Genomic DNA, 12,149 nt, shown 5'->3' with positions numbered 1-12,149 from the left:
ATAATATTTCTTTGATGGACTAATTTTTGGCTTCCTACTAATGAACTGAGAAAGAATTTTAGTGCTACATGGCATACCAGAGAATTTGAAAGAACAGTTCCAATACTGAATATTAATAGAAGGTAATTGGAAGACTTGAGGCATGGAGGAAATAGCAAGATTTTTCACCTCTGCTTATCCCGATGACTTTCTCAGATACTGGTGTTACAGAAACCAAATAGAAGTAATAAAGAGATGCATGTCCTCAATAGAGAAGGAGAGATTGAAGTTTATGCTTCTACTGTGTAGCCCTAGAATACAAAGCCTAGACTTGCATCACAAAAATAGGTACTTCTGTCAATTTCTCGCCTATGGAATTGCAGCCCACATTATAAACAAGTGCCCCACCTGTTCAAAAGACTTATCTTTGGGGAAAGATAGACTCCCCTCTCAGGAATCCACCAGGACAGCCTTTTAGCTATTAAGAAGAGCCCAGGCAGCCGACAGAAAGACTTACCATTTTATGTCAGAGAAGAAAAAATTATTGAGGGATATTCATTGCTATAGATTCCATGTGTCCAAAAGCTCCTGGGTGTGACCGTTAGTGGTCCCTACCCACTACCTCTTATTTTAGATTTACTGGATAGCCTTCAAAAGACACATTTTCCCAAAATTGGATTTGATAGATGAATACAATTTAATCAGAATAAAAGATGGACATGAAAATTTGCTGAGATACCAGGTACGGCAATCTGAATACATAGGAATGTTGTTAGATTAGTTAATTGCAGTGTGACCATCTCCACATTCATGAGTGAAATATTGTCTAATGTCTATTGTCTAATATCTTGGATATGGGACATGGGAAGTCGGATGTCAAACTCACATCACAGTGGTGTTACATGACATATTGTGCCTTTCCCCACTTTTCTAAAACAGGTGGGCATGGCCAGTGCATGACGTATCTGGGCCACGGGTCGTGAATTTGACATCCCTGGTGTAGAGGAATGTAAAGATGGCCTTAATACTCAGCAGTTGTAAGCTTAGCCTCAAAATCGAAGTGGCAGTGAGCAAGAAACTCAGGATTGTCCTACCTGGATTGTCTTGGGGTAAAAGAGAGAAACACTATTTTTCAAGGTCCTTTTATTAGATAGTAAAATAGAGCTAAAATGCCCTTCTAGAGTCTGTTTCTTGAGGTGGTCTATCTTCAGATAGTCAGAACCAGTCGGGGTCTGACTTTTTATTAGGAAATATTATCTTCTCTTTTGCCACACTTTGCCCATGGAGTACGTTTCCCCACTAGATCCAGAAAGCTTCAATTCAATTGGCCTTTAATAAGGCATTAAAGATCTGGATGTTTCCTCTGGCATTTGGGGCAGGAAGTTAAATCAGTTCTGTTGATGAATTTGTCTGGTTTGATTTATGCTGATTGAAAATAGTATCGTGTAGACCCCAGGTATAAGTATGTTATTTTTGATTAGTACTTGGAAAGTTTATTTTGTATATTACATTACTAGTTTGTGTTTAATCTTCTATATGCTTCTTAGAATCATTGCTGTATGATGGGCAGTTTTATGAATTGTTTAAATAAATGAGACATTATTGTTGATTGATTATAGTCATTGCGGTTATATTGTGAATCCATGAGAAGCTGTTGTACAATAAATTTTAACTATCAATATTACGCAGGGAGCCTTTAGACAGGCTGAATATACAGTTTCAGATATAAAGGCGTAAGTATAGATTTAGAGAATGGAATAGTCAATACTGGTATGCATATATTTTTTAAAAACCGTTTCAAGCTGTAAATAGAACAGTTCAATTCAAAATGTATCCTTGGAACATTCTACGTGTTTTCTGTTTCAATATAAAAATTATAATATTTTGACTATACAACATAAAGAAACAATGGGAACTCTTAAATTTAATTATATATTATCCCTGTAACGTAAAATTGGTAGGGAGAAAGTCAGTGCTATTTCCCTTCCAACTTTCAGGAGATTTGTCCAATGGGATGATAATAAGTAATGATAAATACATTTTTTGAAAAGTTATAGAAACAATATAAAATACAGTACATATTCAGAGTATGTGGCTATGACTACCAGTCTGAAGGGGGGAGGGGAAATAGCCCAAAACAAAGGGAAAAGAATGATGAATTACTGTATAACTATTGACCTTCTTGAGGTGCAATACCTGGTCCCATAGGGCAGAAAGCTCTCCTTTCCCAGACATGCTTTGTATCTTTGCATCTTCTACATCTCTACATCTCTTATTGTATGATTGCAGTTTAGCAGGTTCTGCTGCTAAGAGCAAGTTTAGTATTGTGGTTAAAATAATAGGGTAAAAATCAGGAGACTGAGTTCAAACCCCAGCTTAGTCACAAAGTTAGCTGGATGAGAAAGCCAGACACTCTATTTAAACTCTAGAAAGAAGGAAATGGCAAATACTTCCAGAATCTTGCAAAGAACCCTACAGGGTCTATTAAAAAAAAAAAAAATCTGCTGCTACAAATTGTCTTCCAATTCACAACTTTTCCTTAATAACTGTAAATTCTCACAACTTTTCTTTCCTTTTTTAACAATGAAAAGAAGCGATGAATGGGAACTGACATAGAATAATGTACATACTACTTGCCCATGTCCTTCAAAGGCGTGTGGCCTTTCCTTCTCATTCTTGAGAAAAGCCAACATCACTAGGAATAAAAAGAAACAAACTTCATCAGACAGGAAGAAATTATAGAAGTCCTAAAAAATATTTAAAAATATGCAGTATACCAGGCAAACTGTGAGATTGCAATGAACTGCCTCAATTAATGCATTCTTGCTCTGACCTAGAGATGTTGTGATTTATGTTTATAATTTACTTCAGAATTAAAATTATTTCTAACAGCTTAAATCTTGGTTATCCAGTCAGTCAAAGAAGTGGAACAAAATACTCTCTATTCAAGCCAGTTTACGTTTTGTCTTTTATCTTTTCCTTCCATACAGACATATTCATTTGCTTCTAACATAGTAATGCAATGAAACACTCCTAAAGCTTTTGTGTCTGTAACCTTTAATTTGGCAAAACAGTGCATCATAGTGTAAACTCTTTTAGACCAGACATCTCAAATGGATTATCTTATAAAATCTGTCCAAAATCCAGAAGCCATGTTTCCCTGATTCCCATAGAATAGAATTTTGGCAAATTTTATAAAATATTCTGACATTAAAATTACCTAGTCAGCTCCTGATGTTTGGCAGTCTCTACAGTTCATCATGGACTATTTTTAAGGCACATGCATCTCCGAATATCTCCCTAAATGTTCAAGAACTTTTCAAGTCTGCCACTGTTGAAGGCATTGAGGAAACTGTAAAAAGGTATCTCTGAAACAATGATCCAACAAGTCATAATTGTCTAGTATTTACCTAAAATAATTGTTTCACTTTGAAACTATTTTCTTATCAGAACCAACTCATCCTGAATAGGATTCCATTGCATTTTTAAAATTCTAATTGTTAGATGTATTGATATGATGTAATTTTAGTGTTAAAATTTTTGATGGTAAAATAAAATGTCAAATACATTCATATAAACTTAGCTCTGTTCTGTTTGATATACTGCTATTGTATCATAACTTTCTTGCCTGAAGTAGGAGACTGATTACCCATTATGTGTTGCAGAATTGTGATGAAAGGTTCCAGTACAAGTATCAACTTCGTTCCCACATGAGCATCCATATTGGACACAAACAGTTTATGTGCCAGTGGTGTGGTAAAGATTTTAATATGAAACAGTACTTTGATGAGCACATGAAAACGCACACTGGTAAGGCTACATTTTGATTTTTATCTTTATAAAAGACTACTGATGTAATAATTCTTAGGACAGTTAATAGATTAAGTTTATCAGCACATAAGCTTTTTCCTTCCATTAAAATCTAAATATAATGCTGTTTTCATTGTAATTAAACAAGGATATTCTTATATTATCTGAATTTCAACAGTAGAAAGCAAAAAAAAAGGGAGAATGAATTTCAGGAAATAAAATTGCACAATCTCTTTGGAAGTAGAAAGCTCTTGACACAATGCATGACAAACTCTTAGGCCAGAAGAACAATATATGTGTATATTAAAAAAGAACATAAAATATAAAAGGGATTGTATTAGATCCAGAAAGCAGTAGAAAGGCACTGGGAAAATTTAAGAAGAGGTGTTGATAGAGATGTGAGTGTGATGTGAAAGAATCAAATGCAAATGAAGTAAAAAAAGGAATGGGAGATTAAGAAAATGAAACATTGGAGCTAGAAATGACAAAGCATAAAAGCATGCACTGTATCAACTTCCTGCAGATCTGGTGAAATCTGTGAGGAAACCTGAATAAACTACAGTGAGGCAAGATATCTGATAAATTATGAGGAAGGTAACTTTGAATATAGAGAACCAAAATCTGGTTACAGGAGATTGTGAGCAGAAGAATTAATTGTGACTAAAGGATTATAGTCTAAGAATTCAAAACAAGATATAAAAAGATAATGTGGTTGAATAGTTGGATAAATAGTCATAGAATAAATAATAATAGGATGGTTATTAATGCTGACATTTCAAGTGAGATTGGAAATTGGAAAATGATTTAAAAGTATATAAAAAGAAGTATGGATTGGAAGAAATTGTAGATAAATCTATATATGTTAAAGGTGAGGAAGTGAATGATATAACGCCGGAATGACGGTGGCCCGCAGAGCCATATCTGAGGGCACGCGAGGCGTTGCTTTATGTCAGCACCAGCACGCATGCGTTCACTGACCAACTGATTTTCAGCCTTCCAGAGGGTGTGGAGAGGGTGAAAAAATGGCCCAACGCCCACCGGAAATTCAGAAATGAACTTCCCCTGGGCCCGTTAGGCCATTTTTCACCCTCCCCAGGCTTGAGGAAAACCGCCTGAAGCCTGGGGAGGGCAAAAAATGGACCTAGCGGGCCCACTGGAAGTCAGAAAATGGGCCATTTCAGCTTCCAGAGGGCCTCCATGAGGGCATTTTCACCCTCCCCAGGCTGCAGGAAAGGCTCGAGCTGTGGAGGGCGAAAAACAGGCCCACCAGAAGTCAGGAAATGTGCTGCTTCCTCCTCCCCCTGGGTCGGGAGGAAACCATGCACGCATTCGTGGGGGGCAGCGGAGGGAGTCTCGTGCAGGTGGGCACAACGCAAGGGAGGCATTTAATTACAGGTGTGGGCACATCCCCCGCGCGCGATAGCACACGCAGACACACTTTTGGCACCGAAGGGAAAAAAGGTTCGCCATCACTGGTATAACCTGTAGAACCAGAAGTTTGGAAGGACTGAGAATTCTTGGGTATAAATAAAGATAATGCATTGAGAGTTCTAACTTGACAAATCTGAGTTGAATTATGAACCCCAGCCAGAATAACCAACTATGGATGGTTTTAAAAATTGTATATCAGTAGTATAGATGAATCTTTGATAATTTCTTTGATTTAGGATTTGCTTTCAATTTTTTTTAATGAAAATTGAATTTGATTAAAGGTGCCATTTTATAACTTTTAACAGGAGAGAAGCCTTTTATTTGTGAAATCTGTGGCAAAAGTTTCACCAGTCGCCCAAACATGAAGAGACATCGCAGAACTCACACAGGGGAGAAGCCGTATCCGTGTGATGTGTGTGGCCAGCGATTCCGTTTCTCCAATATGCTTAAGGCACACAAGGAAAAGTGCTTCCGTGTTACCAGTCCTGTTAATGTGCCACCCTCTGCCCAGATCTCACTTGCCACAACGTCATCTGCCACCACTGTATCTTCTGTTGCAAACACACCAAATCCACTTGCTCCCACTTCAGCAATCAATATGAATCCAGCGAGCACGCTTCCTCCTCGCCCAATTGGCCATCCATATTCTCATCTGCATCTTCATTCACATCATCAACATCATCTTCCAGTCCCCGTCCCTCCAGTCCCTCATTTGCCTCCACCTCCTGCTCTATTTAAGAGTGAGCCTTTAAATCATAGGGGCCAAGGTGAGGACAGTTTTCTGCGACACCTAGCAGAAAAAAACAGTTCAGTGCAGCACCACTAACTGCTTGTCTTCTGCCTGCTATTCTCATGATTTTAAAAATCTGGAATTGTGCTCTTCCCTAAGAAAAGGTACCATTTTGACCCCAAGTAAATTTGCATTACTTTTGGTGATCATCCAACTTAGGGGAGCCAATAGGACAGATGCCCAATTTGGCTTGCACGTTTTACTGTTGACTTTTATAAATTTCAAAAGGACAGAGAATTGTGGATTTTTTTATAATTTCATATCAGCTAATGAGGTATGCTTGCTTTTGTATTCTGGATTTTCTCCTCAAATTGGGGATGAATCTGGTTTCCTTTGTACTAATCAGAAAGACTGTGAGACTAAATCCCAGAGCATTAATGATCACTGTGTATTGTTAATTTCTTTTCTGCTCTGTATGTGTGTGTGAGAGAGAGTTTGTGTGGGTGTGGGTGTGCTGGTTATGGAGTGAACCAGCCACACGATTGCAGAATATGAAGCATAGGAAAAACAACAACAATAGTAAACAGATTTTAATCTCATTTGAATAGTTCTCCTAACACACTCTTTATTTTATTATAAAAATTATTTTAGAGTTTTTGTATAGACCTATTTAGTAGCCTGTTTCTAAAATGAAATGTATTTCGAATAAGCGATGTAATTTTTTTCAGTGTAGCTGGACCTATGTTGTTACAATAGATAATTTTTATAATCATTCAAATGTGATTCTTTTAAGAAAAAAGATGCAAATAGCTTCTATAGTAAAAATTATTCTTACATCTGTACTGCTCTAAAAAGGTGCTTTGGCGTATAAAGGAAGAAGCCCAAGAAGTCTCTTGTAAAGCTGCCTCAGAAGTGGAGATAATTTGAGAACTTTATATAACTTATTTGTAAGGGGAGGGGAATTTTTACTGTGAGACATATCTTCTTTCCATGTCACTTGAGGGCGATTAGATAAGGACCTTGAACTACTGTATGCCCCAAAATTTCACTTCTGTTATACTGAATCATGAAACATTTCAGAAAGGATTTCTCTTAGATAGAGTGAAAATTGCACATGAGGAACAGTCTCAACCAAATATGGTTTCAAACATAGTATGCTATCTTATCACGGGCATACCTTAGAACCTAGTTCATTATAGAGACATGTGTTTAAGGTATGAGTTAAATTGGGACCGATTTGATGCTGCTTGTTTTTTCTTAAGTTTGTTAGGCGATAAGCAAGGGAACTGCAAACTAAATGCAATTTAGTTGGATCTGTAAAAATTAAACCTGAATTAGGCAAACGTGTGTGAAAACCATTGTCAAAATGGCTGAAAAAATGAATATCATGGAATATGTGCATACGCTAAAGTTGTGTAAAGGATAGATAGTACTGATTATAGGGGATAATGTCTTTCAGGTTTGACCATGTTCCACAGATAAATGGAAAGAAATGTTGAATGTTAAGCAAGTTGGTAATTGTATTTTTCTCAGTCTGCAACGGCTCTAAGTTGTGACAAATAAAATCATAGTAATTAACTTTGGATAAAGTACAGCACCATTTAAGGATCTACTTAGTACCTTGAGGAGAAGGCATAGAAATTCCTTTATACTTAGAATCTAAATTTTTCTAAGTTTAATTTTCATGCTCAAAGACCATCATGCTGATTCCTAGGATATTATTCTGCCTTGAAAATTAGACTTTAAGTTTAATTTAGAAAGGAATATTACCTTGGATGAAACGGAAAGCCCTTGTTATTCATTCCCTTAGGCTGCTGGTTGTGTTTCCGCCTTTTATTAACTTTGCATTAAAAATAAAATAGCTGACTTTTCGGTATCTATTCATATTTGACTGAAAACTTCTTAACTCCTTTTTCTGAAAAAAAAAAAGTATTTTTAAAATGTTGTGGTAACATTTATTTGTTCCTTCTCCTTTTTTAGGCAGTAAAGCTAACTATAAAAATGATAATATTTAACAGTTCACTATCATCTACTATCTTGATTGGTTTTATACATTCCATGTCATCTTGTAAAATTGCAGTTCTGTATAGAATGCCACAGGCCAACAATGTGGCCTGTAAAATCCACTGTTCCAAATTTAAAGGAAAAAGTCACACCTGATAAATCAATTGTAATCCAATTTGCAAAAAGAATTTTTTCAATAAATTTACAGTATTTGGCTGCTATTTATGAATCCTACTACTTGAGAGGAGTGTATTTCTGTGCTCTCTGTTCTAAAAGTTAACATCATTCATTTCAGAGCTGTGAACGAGTAAAGGGAACTAGAAAAATGAGTCAAGTACCATTGAAGTTTCTTCATTCTTGTGTGGATGAATTTGCATCTATCCTATTGCAATATTTAAGACTTCTTTTTAGAAATAATTTGGTTCATTGCAATGTCATCCCTGTAATCACAATCATTAATGAGTATGAACTGATAGAGGTCTGCACTTTTGTCTTTATACAATGTTATAGAATACTTTTCATTTTCATTTTAAAAATATTTTCAAAACACAAACAACATAAATGTGTAGCCATTCAGAATCCATTTCAAATATGTGGTACGTAAATGTGTCATTCTTAGCATTAGTTTTGACTGAACTTGTCAAGCACTTCACAAAATTGCAATGCATATTGAAGTTAAATATGACATTGTGTAGCTCTTCAGAGACACATACAATTTCAACATATTACAGTTGTGAATTTCTATTCATTTGCTAGTCAGTGACTGTAATAAAAAGGCCTATTTATTCTATTAGTTTGTTTTTATACTTGCATTTTAGTAATTAATCCCAAAGGAGGATCTAAAAATCAAGCAAGAACGTTGATTTTTTTTCAAGGGCTAATGAATTGTTTTTAAACTGCTGTAAGATGATTGATTTTGATACTAGAATACAGCATATGTGACTCCCTCTCCAGAAAAATGATACTTAAACCAACCCCCTGAAAGACTAAAAAAGGCAATTGTACAAAGTTGTAAGAACTATTGTTCAGTTCAATTCATAACAGCAAAAGAACATCAACTTATTTTCTTCCCATTACTGTATAGATAGTCCTCAAAACAATTTAGTGACCATTCAAAATTACAGTGGTGCTGAAAAATGTGATTTACAAACCAGTTCTTATACTTATGGCTGTTGTAGCCGTTGCAGCATCCTTTTGGTCATGTGATCAAAATTTGGACACTAGGCAACCAATATATATTTATGATGGTTGCAGCCTCCCAGAGTCAGGTAATCCCTATTTCCAGCTTTCCTACCCAGTTGAGACCAAAGTCAGTGGGCAAAGCTGGACTTAATCATATGATTCACTTAATCACAGTAATTTACTTAAAGATCACAGCATAAAATTGGATGCAACACTTAAAAAACCACTTCACATAGTGACAGAAATTCCAGTACCAATTGTTATTGCTAATCAAGGATTACCTGATATTAAAATATGCTTGATTTGGAAATAAATCTTTACTCTGGCAATACAAGTATTGCCTTGTTATATATCTTGTATGATTTGAAGATTTGATGGTTGGATTTAATTTTAATTTCGCAATGAGTGAAACAGTAAGGAATATTCCTTTGCTGATTTGCCTTAGTGGAATATTTAACATTCTCCAAAAACTAAAGCAATGGAAACAAGAACAACAAAAGAAATCAAACTGTGGAAACTTTTCTCTCACATTCTTCCTTTACCATGAGTTGTCTGTAAAGTTGATGTTTTTCTACTTACCAATCAACTTAGATTCTTGAATGAGAATGAATGAATGAATGCTCTTAACAGTTTGATTTTCAAGGTGGCAACAGATGGCATTTTAATAAGGTTGAAGAACAGATTGGAGAGGTGAGTTAACAATGACATGTTACAATTTTGTCAGTGTATTGTAGCATAAATAGATCATGTGCATGCTTAAAAGGAGAATTGTACAGTGTTCTGAGGTAGGTGGGTTTTTGCATAAATAATGATGGGTAAGAACTTTAGCACAAATGTCAACATACATGTTGGCTGCGACTGCAAACAAATTTGCAAAAATTAGAAACTCTTTGCTATGCTGTTTTCTGACACGAAGTCTGTTTGCTTTGGCAGGTCTGCTATGTAGTGCTGAATGCATTCCCTGTTCTTTCTAATAATTCATATATCTCCCTAAACAAATAAAGTGTAAACATTCTTCTACAAACTTAGAAAAATGTTTTTCTCATTCACTATAGTTTTATATTTTTCCAGATGAAAGAATTTCTTTGAATTAATTATTTGCATACTAACAACCTTTCTGTAGTGACCTTCTTAATTAAATATGTATCCCTCTATAACATATCTTAAGTGAAATGGAATAAGTTAAATTCACAGTCATAGTCTGTTGGACATATGTAATATTTCTTTTTGCTCAGTTAATATAAATTATTTCTGCTAATGTTATTTTCTGTTCTGACAGGCTGAATTAGATGCTAAACTACTCTTTACCACTGCTACCCTGCATGCAAATGAAAATCTAATGACCATTTAGCCACCTAAAATCAAAACTGATTCAAAGGCAAAAACAAAAACTAGGTAGCAAATGAGCATGAGTTGCTTGAGTATTTTTGTTCTTTTCCATTTTTGTTGTATTAACTTTGCTGTACTTCCTTGAATCATCTGACTCTTGATGACTGCATGAATATATCTGTATAGGTTTTGTTTGACAATGAATTCTGAAATGACTTGCTTTTTGTCTTTTCATTGTGCTAATTTACACTTTGTAGAGATTTGCAATATTGCTATAATGTTGTTAGGAGAACAAAATATTTCAGAAAGTAGAGGTAGTCACTGGGAAGGCACATCGTTGAAGTCTCATAAAGTGGCAGCGGCTCAGTGAGGAGACCTGAAGTTTCATCAGTCTTCCCTGATGAAATATGTGGGTGGGACAGATATCTTAGGAAATAGGCAGTTCCATTAATAATCTGAAATTGGGTGTTGAACAGCACCTTTAATTGCATCTGAAAGCCTATGGGGAATAGGTGCAGCTTGTAAAATGGATATATCATGTGGCCATAACAGGAAATACCCATAATTAGCTATACAACCACATACTGGATTATCTTCTAAAGTAGTTTAATTGGGGGTGGAGGGGTGGACTAGATAGATTTTTTTTTGTAAGATGGACAAGAGTATATGGAACACTAGTGCAGTGCTTTTTCCCTGAAAAGGAAGCTTTTCTGTTGTTGACTGGAATGTGTTATACATATACACTGTATTGTTTTATAAAAAAGTTTGTCTTCTGCTTGGCACTGTTAAAACCTGGAGCAGAGAGGCCATCTTAATCCCTACTGAGAAAGAATACTTAAGAACTTACATGCAAATTTAATTGGATTTAAAACAATAAGAAAAAAGATGCATTTATGAAGCAGTTTTTGAAATGAAAAGAAACAGGACCATCTTATATGTGAAAACTAAAATGTAATTTAAATATGGTTTTCTATGACTGCATACTGTACCTCTCTCTTCTGTCCACCTATTCTATATGTCCCTTTCTGTTTCCCAGTTTCCCTGTGAATTTTTTCCCATCAGTGTTCTTGCTGAAATATTTCAAATGCTGTGAAAATTAAAAATTGGATATTATTTTTGTTGAATTACATAGTCACAACTATTTTATAATGTATGCAACCTTTAGTATAATTGATAGAAATATTATTTCAGCTTAACTGAGATATTTTCCTTGGCCTGTAGAATCCTGTATATAACTGAGAATGACTTCAAAAGAAATTGCTGGTTTGTGCAATTTGTTCTTTTATTCTTTGTATGCTTAATAGATATATAGACAAATGCACACTGACGGACCAAGCAATTCTGCTACTGTGATACTAAACAAATTCTAGTTAGATAGACATTTAGGCAGATATTCCAACAGCATTTCTTGATTATTTTTGAACTTCCATCTAACAAAACAGTTGCAAGTTAATGTATCATTTTCCCCTCTATGCTGGGAGCAGCTTACTTTTTATACAAAAGGTTCTTTTTGTCTTTTGTGTAACTGAAAGCTTCCTGGGAGAGAAATATGGTAATCTACTGTTTGAATATTCTACTGCAAGAAATGCAAGAGTAGGGAATGGCAACTAGGCAGAAGAGATAAATATCTGCTTTGTTACTACAGTGCCAGCTTTCTTTCATCATTTTTATATAAATTTAAATT

General features: G+C 35.2%; 1 protein-coding gene across 3 annotated transcripts in view; it reads left to right on the top strand.

The window, feature by feature from the left end:
* Positions 1 to 11,894, top strand: part of ZNF652 (zinc finger protein 652) — a 42,846-nt gene extending 30,952 nt beyond the window's left edge. For all 3 annotated transcript variants that reach the window (XM_032234792.1, XM_032234791.1, XM_032234790.1), the window contains 2 exons: positions 3,645 to 3,789; positions 5,526 to 11,894. In XM_032234792.1, coding sequence (XP_032090683.1) covers positions 3,645 to 3,789; positions 5,526 to 6,046 — 666 coding nt within the window. In that variant the 3' untranslated portion in view covers positions 6,047 to 11,894. The remainder of the gene's footprint in view (positions 1 to 3,644; positions 3,790 to 5,525) is intronic.
* The last annotated feature ends 255 nt before the right edge of the window (positions 11,895 to 12,149 follow it).

Source organism: Thamnophis elegans, chromosome Z (genome assembly GCF_009769535.1).
Source record: "Thamnophis elegans isolate rThaEle1 chromosome Z, rThaEle1.pri, whole genome shotgun sequence".
Lineage (NCBI taxonomy): Eukaryota > Metazoa > Chordata > Lepidosauria > Squamata > Colubridae > Thamnophis > Thamnophis elegans.
This window is presented reverse-complemented; position numbering and strand designations above follow the sequence as displayed.